General features: G+C 38.2%; 1 protein-coding gene across 2 annotated transcripts in view; it reads right to left on the reverse strand.

The window, feature by feature from the left end:
- Positions 1-17,205, reverse strand: part of CTNND2 (catenin delta 2) — a 933,204-nt gene extending 915,999 nt beyond the window's left edge. For both annotated transcript variants that reach the window (XM_028849344.2, XM_028849341.2), the window contains exon 1: positions 16,575-17,205. In XM_028849344.2, coding sequence (XP_028705177.2) covers positions 16,575-16,611 — 37 coding nt within the window. In that variant the 5' untranslated portion in view covers positions 16,612-17,205. The remainder of the gene's footprint in view (positions 1-16,574) is intronic.
- Between the last annotated feature and the right edge of the window lie 10,234 nt (positions 17,206-27,439).

Genomic DNA, 27,439 nt, shown 5'->3' on the forward strand with positions numbered 1-27,439 from the left:
TGTAAGTTATCTGTTTCTTTTGATTCCAAGCCACCATCAAATAATATATTTTCCATTCTATTGCTTTTTCAAAATAATTTTGAGTACTTATTCTCCTTCCCCTCACCTTTGCCAAAAATCCATGACGTAACTGATAAAAATATTTTAGGCTGATTTACTATTTATTTAGAAATCAATTTGAATAATAATTCTAAAATATTGGGACATAGTCTAACCCCACTAAAATCAAACAAAACCATCTTTCCCTTTACAGAGGTATTTAAAAAGTTTGAGCAAGTATTAAAAAAAAAAATTCTAGTGTTAAAAATTAGGTTGTAAAAAAGAAATACATTTTACCTTTTAGGACCTCATTTCTCCTATTATAAGCATCTTAGATTAGTATGGCACATTTGTTAAAATTAATGAACCAGTATTGATACATTATTATTAACTAAAGTTCTTACTTAATTCAGATTTATGTAATTTTCCCTAATGTTCTTTTACTGTCCCAGGGCCCCATCCAAAACACCACACCACATTTAGTCATTGTGTCTCCTTGGGCTCCTCTTGGTTCTCAGTTTCTTTCCTTGTATTTGATGCCTTTGACAGTTTTGAGGCATACAGGTCAGGCATTCTGTAGAATGTTTTCCACATGATTAGACTGAGGTTATGGGATTTGTGAAGGAAGTCACAAAAGTAAAGTACTATTTTCAACACATTATATCAAGGTATGTATAAAAGAGATTTTTTAAATTGACAGTTTTCATGAATTGCTTACTCATCTCCTTGGATGCTAAATTATATTTTAATGCTTTCAACCTGGTATTACCAGCATATTCAATTTGAAGTAAACATTTGGACAAGACTTGAGGGCTTCAATTTTATAAATGAATGGCATTCTTAAATTAATTCTAACCTCATTTAGAATAATCATATGACATTTCAAAGTACAAAAACAAAATGTTGCTGAAACTTAGAAAATAGAATATTGTTAATATTGGAACATTGCATCTGTCCTTTAATTAAACCTACTATAGCTTAGAGGCCAAAGTTACAACCTTTAGGCTAGGCTAAAAGACCCAGGAAAGGTAGAAGGTTGACGAAGATAAGAATATTTGCCTGTGGCAGATAGTGACTGCGTGCACCCCATTCCCCGGGGCCAAACATACTAGCCCACAGTTCTTTAAATTGCTCAGGGACTTAAGCTAATTCTTTCCAGCCTTGCCAACCTTAATCCAATCAATGGTTTCCCCCATGACCTAAGAGTTGGCACATCTCCCTTAGTACTTGGAAACACAAGAGAATTCAAATCTCTTATTTGTCAAGCCACCAAATGAAGAATTTCAGGGGGAAGAAAGGAATACATGTTGTTTTTCAATTGTTAATCAGCTCCTCCATTGAGGAGAATGAAAATAATTAGAACATTTTTATAGGTCTAACATAGTCACCTGTCAGAAACTTCACATGATCCTACCTACTACTTGCAACACAGCAATGTAGGCCTGGTTGTGTATTCTTCAAATTCCCAGAATGACTCTTTTTTTTTTTTTTTTTTTTTTAGATGGAGTCTCGCTCTGTCACCCAGGCTGGAGTGAGGTGGTGCAATCTCAGCTCACTGCAACCACCACCCCTCAGTCCCGGTTCAAGAAATTCTCCTGCCTCAGCCTCCCAAGTAACTGGGATTACAGCCACGTACCACCACACCCAGCTAATTTTTCTATCTTTAGTAGAGACAGGGTTTCACTACGTTGGCCAGGCTGGTCTTGAACTCCTGATCTCATGATCCGCCCACCTCAGCCTCCCAAAGTGCTGGGATTATAGACCTGAGCCACCACACCCAGCCCCTATAATGACTCTTAAATAGAAAACTTCACAAGGCATGTACCACCCTTGGTAAATAATCAGATGAAGGCCGTTTTCCTTCTTTCTGTAAGACTCAAAGCCAAAAGCTGGAATTACTAGACAGCAGGCAGAATGTCAATCATGCAGCTGAAGATAGGGAGAAGGGGCCAGAATGCCACCTTCCACCGAGTCCTGAGATGACCTGCACCCAGACACACCACAGGTGACACATTTTCAGTTACAAACCTTCAAATGTCTCTCCAGGACAAAATTGAGTTAGTGATTTTAAGACATAATTTAGAGCAGATTCAAACACTAAAGATGCACAGCTATGTAGCCAATTCAATGCTGCAAGAGAGAAACAACTCAATCTAAACTAGTGTTTGAGTAGGTAGCCACAATGTAAACATCAAAGGGGAACTACCTTAAAATACTCTCGTTAGGCCAAAGGAACCTTCCCAATTTAATGACACATTTGATACTTTCAAGCATTTCTATGTGCAGGTTTATATCAAAGACATAATTCACTAAAGGCACAGCTAATTTAAATAAGCAGGGGATTTCATGACAGTGGAGTCCAAACAAGAAATATTAAAGTTTATAAAAGCAAATACTTCATTTTGTATTAATATAAATTCCCAGATACAGACATTTCTTATATGGGATGAAAAAAAGTAAACATGGAATTACTAAAATATCACTCTTGAAGTCACAAGAATTCACTTCTAACATTTTATTACATTGCAATTTTTAAAACTCCATATCCCAAACACATTAAAATTTCTTCCTTATAAAGAACATCACAATGTTTTCAACCTTTATCACTTTGGTGGTCTTATGCCAAAATTAGCATCCGAATATTTTATAGTCTTTTAAAATACTTTTCTTTTAGTTGACAATATTCCAAGTCATAGATAGTACCTTCAATTTAAAGATAAGGAAAAATATAAATTCAATCTGAGAAAATGAATCTATTTTGATAATTATATATTTGTACTTCCAATTTTGCCATTATTCATCTATACTTTCTCATTATAATGTCTTGAAAAAGTAACCTGAAATTTCCCATCAGAATCAACTTTTTCCTGCAGTTCACAGTCCACTACTTTTTTTTTTTTTTTTTTTTTTGAGACGCTGATTACTGGTCCCTGAAAACATAAACTTGGTACCGTTCTATTTTTTTGTTTCTATATTGGTTCATATTAAAATCATGAACCAAAAGTATATTCTCATATATTTAACATATCCTCCTGCCACAAAAACCTATCATAGCTGTATTTATCATGAGATGACCTGCCTTTGAAAGACAACCTGCTCTATCTGAGGATGCCAGGAAATCCATGGCAGCTGACCTGAGAGGCAAAAAGCACTATATTACATCTGCACACGGAAAGGCAGGCAGCTCTTACAAACTCATCTTCATATTGATCTCTCACATCCCTTCAGATAGACTGTCTTCTGTCTTGTCTTCTGATTTCAACATCTATCTATTATATGACTTGATGACCATATATTAAAATTTTATCCTTCATAAGGCAGCTACTTAGAAGCCAGGTATACATTAATGCTTGTGAGTTCCTATGTGTACTATATCAGTAAATGATCAATTTTAAAGTCATTTTAATGACCAACCTTCAAGGAGGTTGCAGTCTAATGGAAGGAAACAAGGAAATAAACCCATAAACCAACAAATAAATAAATAAAACAAACAAATGAGATGATTTCTATCACTCATATGTTATGAAAAAGATCAAAAGGATAACTGTTAGGACAGAAACACTTGCTTTAGCAGGATGATGGGCAGAGACAGGCGGCCAAAGTGGCTGCAGCCTAATAAACCCGGGAACAGAGAGGGGAGATAAGATAAAACAGAAAGAAGCTGGACCTTTTGCTGGTTGTCACCGCTAGGGTTATAAACAAAGGCAAGATGTGAGTGAATTAGAAGGAGCCCTAGGACAGCTGTAGGAATGATGAGCTCACAGTGGGGTGGCCAGGCAGGAGCCTACTGCAGAAACCCTGGTGAGCAATGAGACAGCTGGATCAGCCTCTTAAGACTGAAGGTGGCAAGAAGTGGGAGGTTCAACCAAGATGAGAAGCATCCATGCAATTTTGAAAAATACACATAAAAAGGAACTCTGGAATGCCATATGTTAATAAATATAGACATGTGGGTCTAGGTACTCTATATACCATATTGTTCTGTGTATCACATTCCAAATTTTATAAATCAAAGCTAAACATTTAAAGTGAGCTGAATAATCACTTATTTATAAAACAGCTCAAAGAGCTTCAGATTATCCATCAGGAATTATCATTCATTTAGGGAATAATTCAATACCAAAGTTCCAAAATCTGCCATCAGAGGTTGGCCTTCCTTGACACTGGGTACCTTGCTGGTTTCATCCTGTGGTCTCTGTTATGGATTGAATGTTTGCGTCTTCTCCCCACCCACCACCAAAGTAATATGATGCAGCCCTAGCCCCCGTCGTGATGGCATTTGGAAATGAGGCCTTTGGAAGGTAATTAGTGTTAGATTAGGTGATGGGGATGGGGTCCTCACGAAGGGATCAGTAGCTTTCTAAGAAAACAGATGAGAGTTCTACAAAATGCCATGTGAGGAAAGAGCAGGAAGGCGGCCATCTGCACGTCAGGAGGAGAGCCCTCACCTGGAATCGAAGCTGCCAGCATCTTGATCGTAGACATTCCTGTCTCTAAAACTGTGAGAAATAAATGTTGCTTAAGCCACACAATTTGTGGTACTAGGGCAGCCTGAGCCAACTGTGACGGTCTTGGAAAAATTTGGTGGAATCCCTCCAAAGACAGGATGCACTATCACTTGACATTGGACAAGTTTTCCTGAACTTCTGAGATGAAAGGGGATATAGTATGTTAATAAATTTGGAAATATTTGTGCCCTTAGGAAATATTTATGCCCTTCCATGTGGTACTCAATTATCCACTCAGTGCTACAGCCCAGTCTGTGAATCTGTTGTCAAAACGTTCTACCATCTTCTCCTGGTGATTCATGAACAGCTTCACAAATTCTTCTGACATCATAATATTCTCTATAACATCACACATCTGTACATCAGAAAACCTGACATCTTACATTGTGTCTATATTTTTAAGCCTAGTATGCACACGCAGCTTGTTGATGATGGCAAACTTTTCCACATGCCACTGGTTTCATGCAAAGAGTATAGCACCACATGCTGATATTAGATGACTAGCCTACCTTATTTGTCTTCTCAGTGCCTTCTAATCAATGTACGAACAGTCCTACATTTCTCCAAATAACCAGAAAGCTCTATCTTCAAAGCTATGCTGACAGTAAACCTGTAAGTAACAATGCTCTACTAATAGGAAAACTATTCAGCAGAAAAACTGAAATCACTTCTGTAATAGTAACAATTTAACATAAGTCCTGGGTATACATATTGAAAATTAATAAGCTACAGCAAAGAAGAAATATCTTCCCTCATAATCCACAAAGCAATTTGCTTTAAAGAATAAAAAGAAAAAGGAAAGGCAATGGACAACAAACACAACTGTGTAAGCATCAAAGACCTTGAGAGAAACTGCAAAAAAAAAAAAAGAAAAAAAAAAAGAAAAAAAAAATCTTTGGAGTTAGATAGCACCTTCTTTCTAAAAAAGAATTCACATAGCCACCAAATCCCAGCCCACCACATCTCAATTAGCTAAAATGATAAATAACTGTAAGGAACAGCATGTATATTTAAAATCAGATGAATATCACCTAAGGATATTCCAAGAGTCAGTGAACACGACGAAATCTACTACTGGTCCAAAAATCTGTTACATTGCTTTCAAAATTCTTATCCTCCCTTTCAAGAGATAAAATATGAGAAAGCACTTGTAAAGACTAACATGCTATAAAATTCTACGGAATAACTTTGCTTATATTTCCTCCCACACTCTGTTCAACTTAAGACAGCACTTTATCCAGCCCTGTCACCAGCTCTCCCACTTGCTGCTCTGCACCGCCTGCCATTCTGTAGGTCTGACTGCACTATTGTAAAATGCACGATTTATCAGGCCACAAGGAAGCCATATAAACTCATATTAATTCTATGTAAACATAAAGTATTTACGTTTACTACTGAAAGATCTTGAATCCTAGTAGCAATTAATGCATTTTAAGAGAATCGGCACATGGAGAAAGGGAAGGATTTCAGAGATGTGATGGAATTAAGGCTGCACAGCCATCTCAGTTGGAAATCTATGTTTGAAAAGGATAGAAATAGCTACCCTTCAACTAGAAAAATACCATTCCGAGAGGGACAGATTATGTGGCGTTGGAGGTATATACATCCAGAGCTTGCTGCTGGCTACTATTTATAACTTCATGTTTCTTTTAAAATTAAATTTGTCTAGTTTGTTGAATGAATGCATAAATCAATAAACAGTGGACTTGCCCATTATAATAGTTCTGTTTCCAAAACGTTTAAGCTACCTTGCACCTTCCCACTTCTTGAAATTCCTGCACTTAACAGGTGTTACCAAACTCCTAGCTCCTATCTCATGAGAACATCCTCAGCCTTCCACATCCATCGCCTATATTTGCAGAGGAAGAAGGATGATGCCTGAACATTAATTTCCTCCAGCCATCATTTTGTTTCTATCATCTGACACTCTGCTTCTTTCCTATGTCCACAAGTACAAGCTAAGTACACTCCATGAGTCCCCTCAACTGCGGCAACAGGAATTATGGTGTCACGGTACAATTTATCACACAACCTGTGCTAAACTGCTGAAAGAAGACTTTTGATTTATAAGGAAAGGAGGTCATATCTGAAATTGCTATAGGCAGTCAGCAAAACGAAGATTGGCATCCCCTCTCAAGTACCTAAAACTCTGTAACTCACTAAGTAACATACTCATGGAGGAATGTTTAACTTGACTTCTTTACTTCCTTCGAAAGTTTTGGGAATCGAGAATAAATTAGATTTCTGTAACTTACACATGATTTCTTCCTATTGGCAGGCTAGAGTTAGAGCGATAAGAATTCTGTGCAATTTTGTTCAAAGTATTTAAGGAAATATGCTCAAAAAATGGAAGCCAACTATGGTTCACACTTCTAAAACTGTTCTGATAAAGCCTCACAGGTGCCAGACTCGGCAGTCCACCAACACAGAAAGTAATATTCTGGAGACATTTCTACAGACTTCACTCTTGAGGGACAATAGGGCTTCATTCAACTCCCATCTTTAAGCAGCAAATATGTGTGCCACAAGAAAAAAACACAAGAAACTTTTTGGGCCAATTTTGTATAACTTACAATATTTGAAGCAGTATGAAGAAATAACAAGAATTACTTCTACAGAAGGATAAAGGAGAATTCTTCCTTTAGGCAATACCCAGTAGCATGAAATGTAGCAATATCTTTACAGCCATTATGGAAGTGGGCATTTTATAACGATATTAGTAATGAAATTCAGAGATTTAGTTTTACAGGCAAGAAAATCTTTTGACTCGAACTCTTACCCCCACCATTACTGTATTTTTGAAGTGCATCAAAAGTTCCAGAGAATATATTTTATACTTAAATGTTCGTTATGATTAAGCTTCGCAAAGCATTTTCACCTAAATTATCACAGCACATTCACCAAAGCCCTGTGAGTTGTTATCCCAATGAACACATGACAAAATAGGCAAAGATGCGAAGTCATAAGAGAAGGCAAGTGCCGAGAAAGATTTAGATCCCAGAACTTTGCATCCTAAGGCAGTGGTCCCTCCAGGGTGCTGCAGTGTCTGCTACCCAAAACCAACCCAGAGCAAGCAAAGAAACCTTGGTTCAGGAACCATTTTTGCCCCAAATGATTAACTGATTCTTTGTTACGTGCCTACTACTATCCGATGATTTGTGGATCAATTATTTTAAAAGACAGATTACCAGTATGGAGTGGGGCTGGGGAGAAGCATGGTCCTATGTGACCAGAGAGAAGGCGTGTGTGCCTGGGAGCAGGGGGAGAAGGTAAAAAATCCTGTGTTTGCCTAAAAACACTGTACTGACTCTTCCCAAGGAACTTGAACTTGAGAAGTGAGGCATCCCTGAAGAATACACAGTAAACTGCCAGAACCACACACAAAGCACTTGCACCCATGAGCCCCAGACTGCCACAAACATCTTGCCTTTTCACACAGTGGTCCTGGAGTCTGTGCAGGTGTGTAACTATGCCTCGTCTGGGAAAAGCAAAGGCCAGAATTACAGAAAAGCATCTGGCATCTGTATTATTTCACAGCGCAAAGAGCTAGTGTGTGTTATAATAGTGAATACACCACATACTCTGCTATGTATTTTAAGTCCATGGTCTCTTAGTTCACCCTCACAACAACCTGAAGATACAGGAATTATTGTTTCCCCTGTGTTAACAATGACACTTAGTGGTAAAATATCCACTCACTAAGAAAATGATAAAGTGGGGATATGAACTCAGTCAGTTGGGGTACAGCTTTGAAGCTATTTTCTCAACCATTTGCTCCACTGCTGTATTTACTACTGAGACACATGAAATCAGCAAGCAGTAAAATGTTTCCTCAAAGAAGAACTCCTGTAGGACAAGTAAATAAGTTTAACTTCAAGCTTTAGAATTATGCTCCCAAAATAGGAACAAATAAAATGATATATAAGCTGTTAAGACATGACAAAGAGTGACATAATTACTATAGACAAGCAATATAAATAAATTTTTAAAACGGAACATAAATTGAGAAATGTGTATAAGATATAAAAAGATAATTCACAAAAAATTAGATGTGGACAAAATTATAAAATATTTAACCTCAGAAATATTAATAGAGAAGCTAATGAATTAGAGGAAAACACAATAATTCCCCTATGTAACTGGAAGTTTTTTTTTCTCATTACAACACCCAATGTTGTTGAAATCACGGGAAAATTGGCACACGCCTGCGTTGCTGAGAGAAATATAAATTATATAATCTTTCTGGAAGACAAATGAACAACATATATCAACAACCTTGAAAACATCCATTTCTAGGAAGTAATCTAGAGTAAATAATCTGATGATGACTATTTAGTTATTAGGATCTTAATTATAGCATTAAATATAACTACCAAAAATGAAAATGTCATCAATCTCCAAAACAGACTGATGTAAGTAAATAATGTTACATAAAGCTATGGGGAAAAAAAAACAGTAAAAATGCTAATTATATGAGATGTTAATAGGTAACTAAACAGAATATGAAAAATTTTTTCTAAACTTAAAAATGTGTATCGCCTGACATTTCTGCTAAAAATATAGTCATTTTTGGGGCTTGCAACCATGCATGAATTTTAACTTCTTTTAATCATTTCTGTGTTTTTGAATTTTCAATGAGCATGCATTACTTTTGAAAACAAACAAATCTCAAATTTAAAGGAGAGAAAACATAAGTATGGATGAACAAAATCTGTGTAATCTACATTCCATGATGAATGACTTTTGTTAACTTTAAGTCATGCATTCAGCTAATTAATGAACTTCACCCCAAAATAAATATATACTATTCTTTTCGAGAATGGAAAGGCATGCTTTTCTTCTGCATAATGCTATATATATATAAAACTATAATATATTTAGTGGAAAAGTAATATATAAAGAATACGACTCTTGAAACCCTGACATAAACACTGTGTTCTCACATTTTTGAGTGGGTATATGTGCTGGGTATCACATTCAATATAGTTATTTGCCTTATCTTCTTAGCTTTAGTATTATGAACATTTCTCATATAATTAGCTACTCTGAAAATGTAATTCATAACTGCATATTTCTTTGGCTAGAGGTGCCATAATATATATATGCACCTGCTATGAATTTAACATTACCGTTTTTCAACCCAAGTTAAGCAACACGAATAATCCAATTCAGATGCTACAAGCCCCAGCCTTTCTGCATCAACCTTCCATGTCCTGCGTTAATGAGATAATTTTTATTGTCTCTGAGACTTTTTATATAACACCTCTCTGTCTTTCTGGAGGATTCCTCTTCCTCCTTATTCAGTTTCTCCATGACCCCAAGAACAAGGCTCCACACCAGTGAAGATTTTGTTCGAGATGAGAGATTGAACTGTGGCTCTTTTACATTTGGAGCTACCAAAAAGGTTGCTCTTTCTGGAAATTACATTATTCTATACTGTTGAAGGTAAAGACTGCTATATTACTCTAATATTTGAAAGTCCAAATAAACTATGTGATAGAGAATAAAATTTATTTTTAAAAGTGAGCATTTTTAGGTTGAGTAGTTATGCTTAGAGTCAAATCATATCTATTTAGAAATGCAATCTTTCTCTTCTTTCTTTACTGTGTCCATGATTCCTCCTATTAGTTGCAAAACATCAAACAGCCACTAAAATCTAATCATTTACACTGAGGTAAAAAAAAAAAAAAAAGCTGTGAATAATAGCTAGCCTGGATCACTTATATATGGTTTGGGAAGTCAGATTTTGACATCGTCTTTTTTGTGTCTAATACTCACCACTTACAGAGTGATCCAATTATTGGCAGTTAAAGAATAACATGAGAAATAGGGGAAGAATGTCAAGGGTAAGTTATTTTAAAGTTGGCTATACATAAATCTGCTGAATTCCAAGGACCATACTTGTTGTAAATCAACCAGGGCATTAGACACTACCTTGATAATTCTTGATGTGGTGTCAAAATACCATGAAATATTTAAAGAGCTCAACTACCAAGCAAAGCACTGTGAAAGCTACTATATCGAGAATTCTATCAACTAGAATTCTTTATAAACCATGCCAATGGGGAACACTTCTTCTCTATTCTGCTATTTCCTTTCAGGCGAAGGGAACTTAATTAATGTAACACTGCTGGCCTCTCTCCAGCTTTTCACTTTCTCTGCCTCTGAAGAATAAAGGAGCAGCTTGCCTTGCTTCTTCTCTCTTCCTCTGGAGATCATCTTCCCTGCAGAGAGCAAGGCTTGGTTCTGCCAGCTCAGAAAAAGCTCTGTCCCTGTGGGGAGGGAGGAGGGAAAGAAGGCCGACGACCTGGGATGTCATTCAACTGCCACATCAAGCTATGTCTAATCAAAACTGATGTTTTTGTCCATGGCAGTCACTTACTTATCTTTTTCCCTTCCAATATCCCAACTTGCTCAGATGGGGAGTGGGGAGGAGGAGAGCTAGATATTTATTTGATTCCTTAAGGACACCAACAACCCACATTCCTGCATATTTTATAACTCTTAAAATAAATATATACCTTTCTGTGCTTTATGTTATTGCATATTTAAATGCAAAGAGATAATACAATAAAGTATTTTTACATTATAAGGAGGTTCCTAAACCAAAAGAACGAACTGCATAAAACATGCACAAAATGCAGTTTTCTTTATACATATCTACTGGACAAAATTTCTAATGACAGTTGCGATAATCACATGTGTCAAACCAAAAATGTTACCAATGAGAAAACTCTGGTCTTTACCTAGGCAAGAGAAGTGTATTTTCTAATATCAAAGATCAAATTAATTGTTCCCCCATCATCTACTGTTGTAAAGTAAACATCCTATTCAGTAACATTTCTGTATCATTCAAAACTTGTAGAAATGTTACATATATTTATTTAACCAAATATAATTGGCTCACCTGCTTACTTTTATCCAAAAACAAACCAACCAACCAGTAAGGTCTTTTATCGTAACATGTATTTTGCTCTGGTAACTTATAATTGGCAGTTCCCAACACATAACATTGAATACAAATAACTACATTTATTGTCAAAATGTTTTTGAGTGAAGATAAATTTGTCCCCCGTTATACAGGTCACATTCTGAAACAAATTCCAAGATACACTGAATTGTGATTATCCTAAAAATTACGTTGCTGAAGATCACAGTTCTAAATCAAGCCCCTCTGGGTTTGATCAGCCCAAGGACCTGGGCATCTTCAAACCTGGAAGAGCTGGGCACTTTTTTGTCTTCACTGCAGCTCTTAAGAGTGAAACGAAAGCGAAAATGACCATCTATTTTCAAAGAGGTACCAATTCACACACTTTTAATTTCTCTTCAAGCACTTGAGTTTAATTGGGGAGGGGGTCTTCCCTTTATGTAATACATTCACTGTTTCTTTTTTCTCTGTCATAATATGACATTATGATGAGATTCATGCTCTGTGGTTCTCAACAGAGCAGATGTGTAATATATGACCTCACAGAGAGTGATGCTTATTAAACTGTCTATGACAGTCTTTGTACAACATTAATCTTTGTAGAAAATTTGATCTTAATCAGGTGACTAATATAACACTAATAGAGAATATCAAAGTTTTATAATTTCTACTAGATTAGAATCTTTTAATCATGGTGTTGGGAGACATAAGTTACTCCTCCTTTAGCTTAACTGTTATATACTTTAATATATAAAGGGCTGGTATGTTTCAGAACAGAAAGTTTAGCATATTATATATGCAAATCTGCATAATGAAGCAATATTACAATGGGGTAGGGGTAGGGAAATTATAGCCATTTAATACCCTTTGTTAGAGAGGATGGTAACCTAGATAACCTATTTAATTATATATATATAAAATATTAGTACCTGTCTTAAAATGTATATATTGATTTCTTGTGTTTACATAAATGTTACCATTTACAAGCCACTTATCCATGCTTTTACTCACTTTATCCTCAAAGAAATCTTTTAAGATAGTCTGTCTTATTGTACCCATTTTACAGCTGAAGAAACTGAGTTAACAACTGAGGATCACATAAATGGTGAGGGATACACAGCTAAGAAGAGATAGGGCTGGAATCCACCAAAAGCCAGTGCTCTCTCCACATCTCTGTACCCACCAGAAGGAGAATGCAAAACAGTATTACACTATGCAAACTTATTTTTCCAATAATTGTCATTTTAGATCACAAATATATTTCTAGAGAAATAGTTGGACTCTGACATACAACGTGTGTGTGTGTGTGTGTATGTAACTTTATTACAAAATAATGTAATATATAATATACAGGAAACTAATAAAATAAGTTTCAATATATGTAATTCATTTTGCAAGTCATGTGCCAAGAGAGGTGAAAATTTATCTAAGATGGAAGTTTCTAGGAAGCATTGTTTCACTTATTTAATGATTATTTCCAATTTGTCAAAAACGAATAGATACAGAGTACAACTTCGATATCCTAACATAGCTAAGCCACTTCCTACAAATCAATTAACCATGATTCAGAGCTTGGAATTGCACTTAACTGCTATGTGATCAAAAGATAAACAACTGGAGGTGTCATAACTGCAGATTTTTGTTATGAGTCTTAACATTTAATGGACTAAAAAGCACAGTATGATAAAATATTTCTGTGAGTTCCCTGTGTGGAGGTACTGTTTGTGACTATAACTGAGTTCATTAAACCCAACCAGTTTGTTAATCAGTAGGCTGGATTGGCAGACAATGTGATAGAAACTATTTACTGATGACAAGTTTAATATTTTATATTAATATAAAAAGCTGTTGCGTTGGCATATAATCAGATAACTTCAAGCTAGCAACAAGTATCATGAACTATTCCCACTCAAATTAACTTTTCACACACCAGAAAGCTATCAAAGTACTGTGGACAGGAGAACACCTTCAGAAGATGAATGAGGAAAACCATCATGGAAGCCAACAATGAATTTGGCTTGGCGGTGTATTTCACTTGTAAATCACCCAGGAAAGAACCACACCTTCGGCTGAAGTACTGGACTTGAAAATGATTGGCAGTCCATGCTTCGTTTTTGTTCATTGCCTGAATTATGGCATCCAAGTTGACGTACTCCCAACTATGTTAAGTATTTTAAAAATAAAAACTCTGTTAGGAAGAGTAAGACTAGCATCAAGGATTTCCCTCTAAGGAAGTGAAAATAATGTTCACACAGAGAAAAAACAATGGGTGTTCCCATTTTCTGTGGCTAATCATAAAGAAAAAAACATTGGAAGTTCAAAATGTCACAGTTTCTATTTTAATTCAATTGACTCGTTACAACTGTATACGCTAGTCCATACATAGTGTACTGACCTTATGGACAAATTACAATACATTATTTCAAACGAAATTTTAATGTTTTCTTAAAGACAACCTGATGAAATTACTCTGAAAACCCCTTCAACAAGTCCACATAAATGTATACCACACAAAAAAGAAGTTTGGTAAGACAAAACGGAAAAGAGCAAGTTCTGTAACATTCTCTGCAAATGCACTGCATATTCAACTAAATACCAAAGTAATATTATATTTGAGAATATCATAACTTCATTTTTAATTTTACAAGCCATTATGAAAGCAATATTATCCTTAGATATTATTTAACAAAACTATAAATTGCATTTGCAAACTAATATTTGAATTTCATTTTTGTCTCTGATGAACAATTTCACCAGGAGAAAAAACTGGCTTGTATTCTATTGTGAAAGATGTAAAGTGGATAGAAATACTGTAATTTGACAGTGCATGACTTTTATTACAAACAATGAAAACATTAGTGACACCTATAATGATTGGGTTATACAACTACACAAACGTACACCAAATTAAATAACTCCTAAGACTATGACAATTTTATTAGAGCAACAACCTCATGTACTTACTACAATTGCCATTCAATCAGGTAATATCATTTGCAATCCACAATATAACATAAAACCCACATATACAGTACATGTAGTTTTTCTCATGCCCATCGGCCGCTCTGGGTGCACACACAGGCAAAGAGCAATACTAACTAGTCCTTTAAGAATCATGTTTAAGACTGAAACACTAGGCTCAAAACGAAAAAAGAAAAGGAAATGAGAAATGTATGCTACTTCATCTACTGCTTCTTTTTTGAAAGAAATTTTATATTAAAACAATGCAACGGGCACAACGGTGTGTTCAAAGTGCTCTCGGAAAGTTCCCTGAATGTGAATAAGGTGAAACTAAGGCAATATTGCTAAAAACTAATCACAGTATTCAATTAACTTGAGCCATATAGACCTTGCCAGTCCTTCTGCAACACTGACTTGTGATGAGTATAATCAAAGGCCTCCCAAATTTCAACACTTAACTTGGAATGTAATCGTCTTCCTTCAAGCCCTGAGCCCTTGTAACCCACAGATCACTAACGATACCACTTAACATTTTCCCCCAACAACAGTAGGAACAGATTCTGCGTATGGCAACGATATGTTAATAAAAGACAGCTGAGGGCAGTTTAAAGCATCTAGTTCATATTTGAGGATACTCGCCCCTATATGTCACACTTCTCGTAGCACAAATCCCCAAAATAATGCACAGGTTCACCGCCATAACTTGATATGAGTCACAGCAAACACTTCTCCATGGGATTTTAGAAGTGGTGCAGCCCCGAAGCCCTGTCATTATGTAGGTGAACGACCAGCAGCTGAGACGAGCTGGACTCCCCTCGGTAGCTTCAGCCCCTGATGAAGTATGCACAATGAGATAACTCCCAGGGAGTTTCATCACCTCCCTATTTTCATGGAAGTCACTGCAGAAAATCCCAAGCCTCTTAAATATTGGTCACATAGTTCTTAAAAGTGAAAATTTACACCTGTCAGGCCTAATACTATGCTTATAACATTCTCTGTTTTCTAAATAAACGTATTTGCTTGAGCACAGTAAAAATACATCTTAATAACACCTTCCAGAGCTAAGGCGAACCACAGCAGCTCAAATGAGGCACACAAGAAAAGAAAAAAACACCTTGGAACCACAACCTGCCCCGCTCGCTCTCATCTCCCACACCCTTCATACCCCCACGGTTACAGCAAAATACAACTTTGGGCATTCTGGAAGTAACTGTTCTTTGTGACACATACACACACAAACACACACCCCAAAAATTCCCAAGTCTGTTTTCCTACCACACACACCAGGAAGGCTGCATCACCTTTCTAGTGACTTAATTCTGAACGTAGAGGCTCAAACCTGCCGAGTGGCAATCGAAGAAAACACATTACACACCAGAATAAGATGAGGGTCGGGAAAAAAGAAAAAAGCAGCTTCGCTTTCAGCCATTAATTACGGATCACCCCAATTTCGCATCGCTTATCTCCCATACACACGCACAGCCTTCCAAACCTGGCTTTCAGGCAGCGCTTTCCAGAGCCTGGCTGTCTATTGTCAGCAAGCAGAAGCCCCCGAAACCTGTGAAGCCGGCAGCAAAGGCTTGCTCGGAAGCCGCTAAATATAGACCAAGGGGGCTCTGGGTCTGGCAAGCCGCGGGAGCCTGAAGACATGGCCATGGACGCATATGACTAAGTCTTTCCATTTTGTTCTAGCCAAACATCGTAATGACATTGAACATAAGGGCAAAAGACTGGAGGGAAGTCCTCCCCACCCCCACCCCGTCTCCTCCCGTATATTAGGGACGTCATGAATGCACCGGGTATGTTCTCTGGGTGGCAGGGAGCAGCATTGTCGGTGTTGCCCTAAATACGCTTCCTCCCGGGGAGATGGGTGGCAGGGAGGGGGAGCACGCAGGGCAGCCACTTGGTAACAGCTCCAAGAAAGGCACTAACCCCAGACCCCCTTCCAGGCACAGCGGCTTCCGAGGGGGACCTGGCACGATAGCGGTCCTTCCCGAGGCAGGCAGGACCCCCGCAGCAGCCGCCGCCGCCCGCCCGCCGGCCGGGAGCCCAGGACCACCCCCACCGGCGGCAGGAGGAGGAGGACGGCGCCGGGAAGAGGCTCTGCCCGGCCCCGGCCGCCCAGCCCCGCAACTCACCCAACGGCGCGGCGCCCGGCGGCTTCCTCGCAAACATGCACCCGCCGCCGGCGACAGCTCCTCAGTCCGGGGAGAGGCGTACGCGGCGCCGCCCGGCTTCAGGGCAAGGTCCTGACCTTGCCCAACTGCAGCATCTTCCGCTTTTGTTGTCTGAGCGCGGCCGCGGGACAAGGGATGCTGGCGGGTGGCAGGGGCGAGCGCCGCGGGCGAGAGGCGGCTCCCGACGCTAGTGCGCGGCGCCCGGCCCGGCGGCCCCTCCGAGCGCGGCGAGCGCAGCGCCCCCTGCCCGGCTCCGCGGGCTCCGCGGGCTCCTGCGGGCTCCTTGGGACTCCGGGCGCCGCCGCCAGCCGGCCGGGCTGAGAGAGTAGCCGCCGCGCCCGCCGCTCCGCTCGGCCGGCTGTAGCTGCGGGCGCGAGCCTGGGGCCGCCGCGGCGCCAGGCGCCGAGCGCTCCCGAGCTGCGCCCCGCGCGCGGCCCGCGCCACCTGTGCCGCCGCCGCCGCCGAGGGCGAGGCTCCTCCCGCGGCGCGCGGCAGCCTCAGCCTCCACCTAAGCCTCGGCGGCCGGCCCGGGCGCCCGGCTAGTAAGGGAGCGTCCGCCCCGCCGCCGAAACCGGCCCCGGGTGCGGAGCATGCCCAGTGCCGCCGCGAGAGCGGCGCTTCGCCGCGCGCATTCCAGTTCTCCTGGTTTTCGCGGCAGCAGCGGCAGCCGCGGGAGAGAGGGGAGGAGGCCGCGGGTTGGGAGAGGGCCGAGCATCCTTGGGAACGCACGCCCTGGACCTGAGATGGTTGGATGCTCCGGAGCTAGGCGAAAGCTGGAAGGGACCTGGGAAGGGATGGAACCCCAGGTTAACACCGCTTTCCTCATTCACGTGCAAGGCGCTGACAGTTGACTCTGCTGGGGCAGATGTCAGCCTGTAACAAAGGGCCAGGGGTGCGAGGGGTCCTACAGTGGCTAGGTGGGTTGGGGAAGGGAGGCCGGCAGAAAGTGCTGCTGGGCGCAGGTGGATGCTCTTGCAGATCCTGTGATTGCAGAGCTAAAAAGGCACGACGTCCAGCAGAGAGGTCTTCTCCACAGCACCTGCCCAATCTTGCCATCACCTTCCCTGTTCAGATGGCATGTTTTTGGAGGGTAGTGAAAGTTTCTCCTTAGGCAAAATCACTTCAGATTTGAATCTGGAATGCCTGCAAACTTCCTGCAAGAAAGACCCTTGCTCAGTTTGAAACTTGAACAGATTAAGTTCTCTCTCCTCCCCCTCTTGTGCCACCTTGTCCTCCTCTCTTGGCCTCTTCTGCTGCACCTCTGCCACCTTCTCTTCCTCCTTTTCTTCCTTCTTTCCTGGGCAAAAGTGAACCACTCCCCTAATCCTTCCCCACAGTTTTCCAATGCATCTCGCATTGCCTTCTTCAAGTTCAGATCGGTTTTCCATATCACCTCCTGGCTTGACTGCTCCTTGACCCCATCGGGACTTCTTGCGTATCCTGCTGTGAAATACAGCAAGTAGAATCACCGTATTCAAAGTCTTGTTGAAAAACGAAACCCAAATCATGTGCCAAGGAAGACCTCTGGGCCTTCGACCCTGTCCCTCTGACTCAGGAGTCAGGAGGGGGCTCACTCGTGCTGCATTCACAAGCCAAGCCAAGCAGAGCACAGCCTGCCCAGGGGCCAGGGCGAATGTTCCTCCTAATTATGCCACAGGCATGACCCTGAACACCGCAGACTGTCTGAGGTTGCGATCTCCTCCACCCCACCCCTCCGCAGAGCTTGTTTCTGAAACGCAAATAAGCATGACAGAATGCAGGAAATTGTAATAAGAGGGATTTGGTGCTTATGATTCTCAGTGACATTGTGCTTCTATTTTGTGTTGGAAGAGATTATCCAACAAACTTAAATGATTTGAATATTCAAGTCTATTCTTTATTATACTTGGGAGTAAGTTGAAATATAAATGGAAGAGTAAAGGAGAAAAGTCATACAGAGGTTAAATAGGTAACAAATAATTGCTAGGAGGAGCAGATTAAGCATAGACTATTGACAACAATACAAATGTTCGCTTTTATTCCTGCTACCCCGGTGTGGACATGCACACACAGGCTTGGTCTCACCTGCAAAAACAGTTCCCCAAGCTGACTCCAAGTGTGTTAAAGCCAGTTTGATATTGAAATATCCTGAGTCCTGTGAGGGAAGACATGAAAGACCTTTTTTTTTTTTTTTTTTTTTTTTTTTTTTGCAGCACACGTTTAACTGTAATTTTTATCTTAGTTCTCAGAAAGGCAGTTCAATTACACTGAGTACTTGGTACAAGACAAATTAGCAGCATCATATCCATTAGACCACATTATATTTCAAGAGATGTTCTTAGTTCTCACCCGAGCTTCTGTCAGTCTGCTATTGTTTGGTTTTCCCGTTGCATCTTCTAACTCAAGAAGTCAGTGGGGAGGTGGTAAGGGAGATGAGGGGACATCAGTTACTCCTTAGATTAAAATGGAGGTAGATATGTAGACACTATCAAGAGGTAATATATGTATCTTTTATGCCTAGTAGAGATCTAAGTAAAGAAAGTAATTTTCTAACGTTTTTTAGTTATTTTTGAGATGAGCAATGACAAATTCTATCAACTAATTGTGTGTCTGGGAAATGACCTGCAGGCAGTCCCTACAGACACTGTTGGGGCTGGGTCTGGTGTGATGTGGTTATTTAGGAAGCAGAGTGGTAATGTCCAATGTCCTGGATTGCTTTGATTTAATTTGCTCAGTGCCCCATTTCATTGAAACATTTATGATTTTTATTCTTCTAGAATAATTTGTAACTTAAGATATAATTCAATTCACAATTAGATAATACTGAAAAATAAAGCAAAATGAACATGTATAATGTTAGATCTTGGAACGACTCACTGCTGCCATCTTTTGCCTCCTGCTTCTGATAGTTCCTATATAAAGGAATATTCTAAATCCTCAAATTCACTATGAGACCAGAACATTATTAGTTTATTATTTTCAAATTACAGTACTCAACGCACAGTGAAAAACCTTCATTGTATTTCTTCTGTCTGTGCATTAATAGAGTTATGTGATACAGAAATCACATATAGGGAAATACTAAGTGCTATATCTCGATTTTTGAAATCACTTTTCAAAATTTGAAGCAAACATACTTTTATATGGAAGTGTAACTTAATTTTAGAAATAAAATCTAATAATTCAAAATAATTTTTATAAATGTATGTGTTTTATTTTGTAATTGAAAGTATGTCAATTTTAGGAGAATGACAGTCTCATTTAAGTCACAGCTGTTTCAATAGGGCATTGTTTGTTGCTATTGAGATTCAAATAGAAGATAATATTTTTGTAATTTTTTAAGTGAATTATCCATTGATAAACAATTGAGAAATTTTCAAATTGAGAAATGAAATCAGGTAAGTGATTATTGTTGCTGTTCAGCATTTAAATAGGGAGAGTAATGATACTTATTTAAATTCATAATTTAAATTTTAAAGCAAATTATCTGAAATAGTCAGCCAATAGTGTCATCATGAGTACATGTGTATGTATATTTGGGAGGCTAATACACACTGTTTGCTCTCAATCATAAAAGATATATTTGTTACCTGAAAGTGTCTCTATGTTTTTGAAGACTGTAAAGTAGTTAACTAATTTAAACGAACCATTTTAGTTAAGATCAACGTGTGAGTCATTTCACTATTTGATTGCAAACTTCACGTATGCACTCAAATTGCCTTTTATTATTGCTGCAACTCCTATGACGGTGTTATTCATTCATTTAGCAAATGTTTATTGAGCATCCATCCACTGTGGTTCAGTATTGGCCAAAATTTGGAGAATTAGTAGCAAACAATAGAGAAGATGACAAATTTCTTATCCTCCTGGAGTTTAATTATAAATTGGGGTTATTGGGGGTAGCAGAAATTGAAGCACTGCAAAGAGGTAATCACCACCAGAAGCTGAAATGAGGCACACAAATGTCCTCATTTCTTCCTAATTGTCTATGTGCCTCAGTGTATTGCCTTCCTGTTGTGGGAGGAAAGCTCAATCATTGGATTAAGCCGTGGTGGTTGTATTCTGTTACCTGCACCAAATTCAAACTCAAATTGAAATACATGTTATCTGTAGTGTCTCCCCTCTGCTCACTATAGCTGTTATTATTTTAAGTATTTCCCCCACAATATATTTTCTCCAAAAATTAAAACATGTTTTCAACAAAGGGAGTAAATGAATATGGTCTGAAATCATATGTATTAGAAGATAAATGAAGGAATAATATGAGGTTTTTATTGTCATTGACCAATACATTCACATTCAGAGCATTGCACAATGAGTCCACCTCAATGATTTTTATACTATCTCCCAAAATGAAATACCCCATTTTCAATCTCTGTTCTCCTTAATGTTCTCTACCCACTCCAGTGTTACTCTCAAGGTTATACAGAATACACGTTCTGAAATCGATTTACTCATTAAAATGAAATCCTTGATGCTCTCATTTTATTACCCATAAATAAGCCAAATCTTGCCTCTTGCTTTGTTGTGAAAATTAAATGAATGAATCAGTGTATGATAAGCAAATGGCTCTATGCCTGGCAAATAGTGAGCAATTAGTAAATGATGGCGAACATGAGTCATGACATTACAATATCCCTTTCACCTCTACTGTTTTCGTCGGCTTGCTATATCAAAACACACTTATTATCTGATTGCGCATATCTTATTCAGTCGTCAAGACACCTACAAGATACCATTTTGCCGGTGAGCTTTTTAATATTCATTTGTTTCAAATAAGCATTAACTAAATTTCTCCCACATGCAGGTAATTATATCATGCAGACTAATCATGAGAGTTTACGTGGATCTCCATTGTGTAAACTGGTTGTGTTTCATGCTTTCACTAAATTTTTAGGAATTCGAAAATACATCACTTTTTGTCATATTTCATCATGTCTATATATTTATATGCTTTCTCTACTCCATACAATGTGTTGCTTTAGTTTATATGTTGATAATAGTGTTATTTAACATTATTTTCCATATTCTCTGAGATTGTGTCTATGTACATAAAATATGTATGTGAGCAGTTAGATTTTCTATTTATGAAGTATATTATACTTCTACAATAAGCAAAAATAAATGTTTCACAAAATATTTACACAAATATACTCTAACATGAAATATTCGGTTATTTGAAAAAATCATTTTCCTTACAATTCTGCAAAGATGAAACATGTATATTGTTAGGAATAGGAACTTAATAAATTTTTCAAATAATTGAGCATTTCATGTAAGAGTATGTTTGTGTAAATATTTTGTTAAACATTTATTTTTGCTTATTAGAGAAGTAACAAGTTCTCATTTAAAAAGTTTTGAAAATCAGAAAATTATGAAAAACCTCATAATTCTACCACCTAGAAAAAATAGAGTATACAAATGCCTATCCTCTTGTTTACTTAAAATTATATTCCTATACTTTCCCATTCCATTTCACAAACTTTTCTAAGGTTAGATTATTCTTTATATAATGAATTTTCTATTTGATACATTTTGACTGTTATCACATGACATCTCCCGAGGTAAATAAAGGTTCAATGAAGGTTGTTTTCTCAAATTGTTTGAAAAGAAAAACACTCCAATTATATCTATTTCTGAGTAGGATGAAATAGCTTATGGGACCTCCATGCCTCTGGTAAGAATAATTAGAATTTTTGAATGAAAAACAAAAATATTTATCTTATGTATCAGAAACCAGATGAAGCAAAAAGGACTGGAGGAGCCAAGATTCCAGACAGGCAGGAATGTGGACGCCGAGCTAATGTGGTATGTCTGCTTCTTCCCCTGATAACTTCCGCCGGTTCTGGATACAGTGAAAGAGGCTGGGTTCTGAGGCTTTTCCTGGGTAGGGGCCACTGTTTGAGACAGAGATATCAGCAGAGTCTTTGTTAGCTTATAGGGCTTTAAACCGAAGCCCAAGGGATCAACATCCCGGTAAGAAGAAAGGATGAGAGAACGTGGCTGGTATTCCCTTCAAAACTTTTGATAACTTATGAAGCTGCACAGGACTAAAGAGCTAAACAAAAAGCCTCTGAAAACCAGATACAATTTTAAGAGTCCTGCTGTGCAGAGAAGAAAAGCATTCACATCCAGGACCAGGCCCACCTTGGGAGATATTTCAAGTTATCAGTTAAAACTCCTAGAGTGTTGCACCCTGAGAGCTAGAGAAAACAGAGGCGGAATAAAACGTAACAATACTGTAATTCCTCTCCAATTCAGTGAAGCTGCTCATTGGAATAGTGGTTACCAGATGATCTGTCTGCCTAGCAGAGGAAGGGGTGAAACCTTTTAGGCAAACCTCTGCAATTTTTAAATATTCATTGTCCAGCCTTCAGTAAAATCTGTTATTCAGAGTTAGGAGCAAATGACCAAAAAACAATGAACAAATGTAGAATTGGAAAAGACCCATGAGTGATCTACATACTAGAATTAGCAGACAAAATATCTAGAATGATAATGATCAATATGTTCAACAGAATATAGGACTGTAGAAAAAGATGAAAAAGAAAAAAAAAACATGAAAAGGAAAAGATGGAGAAATTCACCGAAGAATTGAAAACTGTGAGAAGAATGAATTCACTGGGAATCCTAGAACTTAAAAATATGGCAAATTAATTTAGTAACAAATTTGATTTGATCCATCACATATAAAATTGTATCAATCCACATGTAACATTTGACAAAATCAGCCATGTGCTGGATTGTAAAGCAAGTCACAAGCGTGAAATGATTGTATTCATTCAGAGAATATTCTCAGAGAACAGTGTCATTAAGCCAGAAATCAATAACTATAAAAAGAAAATCTTCCTATGCATAATTTAATCTGCACTACTTCAAAATAAATCTACTTGAGAAAGTTGAATTATTTTAACATAAATGATAAATAACATGTGTACAATAAAAATTGCAAGATGCACCAAAAACAGTCTTTACAATATCTATAAAATATATTATGTACTAAATAAATAAAAACAAGTTGCAAACATCTGACAGCAGCCAATGTAAGGCTGCTATTCTTGAGCTATTCTGGAGAGAGAAAGCATTCAAAACACAATTTTTAACAAACACCATTCGCAAAAACATATTAAATACTTATGTTGCATCTAACAAGGATAGGCAAGATCTTAACAATGAAAAGTATAAAATTTGCTGAGAATAATGAGAGAATTTCTACATAAATATAAAGATATTCATAGTTATGAATTAGAACACTCAAAATCGTTCAGATAAAATTCTTCATAAATGTATCTATACATTCAGTGCAACACTCATAAAAATCCATGGTGTTTTCAAACATTGATACTTTGATTCTAATATTTGTACAGGAGTGAAACGTTCCCAGGATAACCAAGTCAATTTTGGATTTGAAGAATAAATTTATAGGATATACACTACCACATGCAAAATTTATTATAAAAATCTATAGTAATTAAGACAGTGTGATATTTGCACAAGGATAGAAAAAAAGACAAAGGAGTAAGATAGAGTTCAGAAATTAACATACATGGATGGTCACTTGACTCATGCCAGAACTGTGAGTGAACAGCAGTTAACAATCCCAACAGCAAGTTGAAGACTGTATGAGTGAAATGCCTTTCCTCTGTGAAGTTGGAAAAGAGGAAATTTTAAAAGGGGACTAGGGAAGGAAATTATGCTCTTATATCACAAATATGTTGTTGAGAAAATAAACTTGACAGAAAAAAACGTATTTGGATGTTGATCATTTGAAAAGTGACTTCTTTAAACTGAATGGTACCCTAGGAATGTCAGTGTGTGTCACCACGATGATCTCAGGTGGGGACTGCTGGTTTGTAATGGAGATTCAGGAACATTTGTCAGGTCTCAGTCACTAAGCTGAGTGGTGAGTAAATGGATGTTCTTATTTTACTCTTTTTAACTTATGAATAGCTGTACTTTGATTTAATTCTAAAATTATGTATAATGCATTTGGTTCTGGAAGATTTATAATACATAAATATAAACATAAAACATATAAAGATAAAAACACAAAATATAATTACAGAAATAAATCATAGTAATGATAGATGTAATTAAAATGGCTTTGAAATATCAATATTCCTTTATCAAATTTGCAAAGTCGTCTTCACTTGTAATATTCAGTGTTGGTTAGAAGGGAGAGATGCCAATGAAATGCATATCATCACCACAGTTTTAGGGGATAGTTTGCAATACATGTTGCAATTCTGAAGAACTTAATCTACTTTATGGAAAGTGATGTTGAAGTTCTCATTACGAAGTAGAGCATGGAAAACTGAAGTAAACCTTTCATTGATAACTCAGACCAATAATATAGATGTTAGTGTACTATGACACCGTGATAGCCTCAGGTGTCATTGGAGTATCTCTTGACCTGTATTAAACGACCCTAATCTTTGAGCATTTAGCTATCACTAAGCAAGCACTTACCTATACAGGCCATTGGAGTGCCTCTGCTTTCAGGATTCCCTTCCCTGCAAACACACACATGTGTAGTGTGATGGGTCCCCCATCAGGTTACTTAAGGATGTATACCCACTGCTTGAACCCAAAGGCCGGGCATTGAGCCAAGGCCCTGATGCCCAGCGGAGGAGCAAGTGTCTCTGAGAACTTAAACATCCCCGGACTATATGAGAACCTACCAAGAAAAACAGTCTCATCACTTAAACACAGTGGGCAAAGAGCCAGAAAATCAGCTTAAAAGTAGTTTAGAGACAAGAGGCAGCGTGGATCTCTAGAGCTATCCTGCTGTTATCCAGGAGTGCCCTGTATGTGAGTCCTAATAAGCTTTATGTAATTGTCAAGTTGGACTTTCCCAAGTAATTATTTGGTCTCTCAACACCTTCCTCGTTGCAAAGGTAGAGGGGGCTGTGGGTGTTACGGTCCCAGGTTTTTCTCTTAACAATATGCAACATCAAGATTCCTATCCGCTTTTGTAACAGAGTCCCTGCTGTAGTAGAGATCGAGGTACTTCTCTGGGACTTTTCTAGCTTTATTTTTGCAGGATATATAAATACAATATTTTGCAAAACACTTGAAGACAAAAAAGAATGTAAAATAAGAAAGCAGGATGATTGTGCAGTGCAATGGATAGGCAGGTTGTTTAATGGATAAAAATCAACCGGAAAAGAGGACTCAGTAATTTGTAAGTAGCCTTTCCTGGCTTTGTATTTTAAGCCTATACATTTAAAAGGGGCACATGATATCAGTTTGGGAAAAGAAAGTTGAAGAATTGAAAGACAACATAGTCTCAAAACATATTTTAGGAGATGAGCGCAGTGGTCTAAAATTAACAAGATGAAATTCAATGGAGAGAAATGCAAAGTCCTTCCCTCAGGGTAAAACAATGGTATAATAAATCCAGGTTAGGAGGCTGTGGATTCTGAACTGGGATCCATGTAGCAGAGCTGCACTGACCGCGCCCAGGCCTTGGGAACGTGGGTGTTCCTGGAATCAATTGCTTCCCACACGGTTCAATCTGTTCAGGGAAATTTCCTTCAGTGCCTATAAGGGAAGATTGGCCTTTCTAACTACTGCAAGCTGCTGCTAATTTTATTCGAAGGCGAATCTCAGAGACACCAGCAGATTCCCCACCTGCCTGGAAAGCTGCCTTCATCTTAGTGTCATGGAACGAGAAGCCGAAGCACCAATTACGGTCTGCTGTGTCAATAAGACCTCTGACACCACCTGGAACCTCATTTGGAATCTTCCTCATTGTGACTCAGCACTACCATCCTCAGCTGCACCAAAAATTCAAGCCCTCTGGTCACTTCGCTTTTCATTATTTGTTACCATCTCACAGCCCTGTGTTCTTCTCTGGAAATTTTGGCTTAACATAATTAAATACCCCTAAATTACTTTTTGAACAAGTTAGTTTTAATTTTATTCTTAAAAATTCATGACTTTGTACAAATTATTAAGCGATCTCTGTTCAGGTTGACATCTATTCATTAAACCAAAGTTTCATAGTTTTTACTCTTTTTATATGACATGTTGTTTTTCATTAAGCATAAATCACTTTTATTTACCTACATTGTTTATTCCTCAGTATACTAAAGACATGGAAATGAAGTTAAATTTCAACTTTAATAAATAAATTTACAATAATTGTTGCTCTAAATCATCAATAGTCAACCACAACCAAATGGTGTTTATTTAATTCAGTTCCCTTTATTTAAAGCTAAAATCTTAAGCCTAGGAGTTCAAGATCAGCCTGGGCAACCTAGTGAGACCCCATATCTACAAAAAATTACAAAAAAATGAGCTGGCCATGGTGGCATGTGCCTGTAGTCCCAGCTACCTGGGAGGCTGAGGTGGGAGAATTGCCTGAGCCTAGGAATTTGAGACTGCAGTGAGCCAAGATCACACCACCACACTCCAGCCTGGGTGACAGGGTGAGACCTTGTGTTAAAAAAAAAAAAAAAAGCTAAACTCTATTCTACCTCCCAACAAAAATTTAACAATAGGTAATTCATAGGCCTCTTACTTGAAATTAATATTATATGTATTTCCTGACAAAATTTTATCAGAACTTTGGTTTCTCTAATTTATGAGATGGTTTTTTGCCTATATTTTAGATTTCAGGGCATTTAGCTTACTGTGCAAGAAAACTCATTCCTGCATCTGCTTTTACTGTGTTCACCTCTGTATTTCTAGATTAGGTTCTTGTCTAATTCTTAGTTTATCCAGTGTAGCTGCCGGGTTAGTTTTCTGGGGCTACCACAACGGAACACCACAGACTGGGTGGCTTAAACAACAGAAATGTGTTTCTCACAGTTCTGGAGGCTGGAAGTCCAAGATCAAGATGT

The sequence above is a fragment of the Macaca mulatta genome, chromosome 6, assembly GCF_049350105.2.
Source record: "Macaca mulatta isolate MMU2019108-1 chromosome 6, T2T-MMU8v2.0, whole genome shotgun sequence".
NCBI lineage: Eukaryota > Metazoa > Chordata > Mammalia > Primates > Cercopithecidae > Macaca > Macaca mulatta.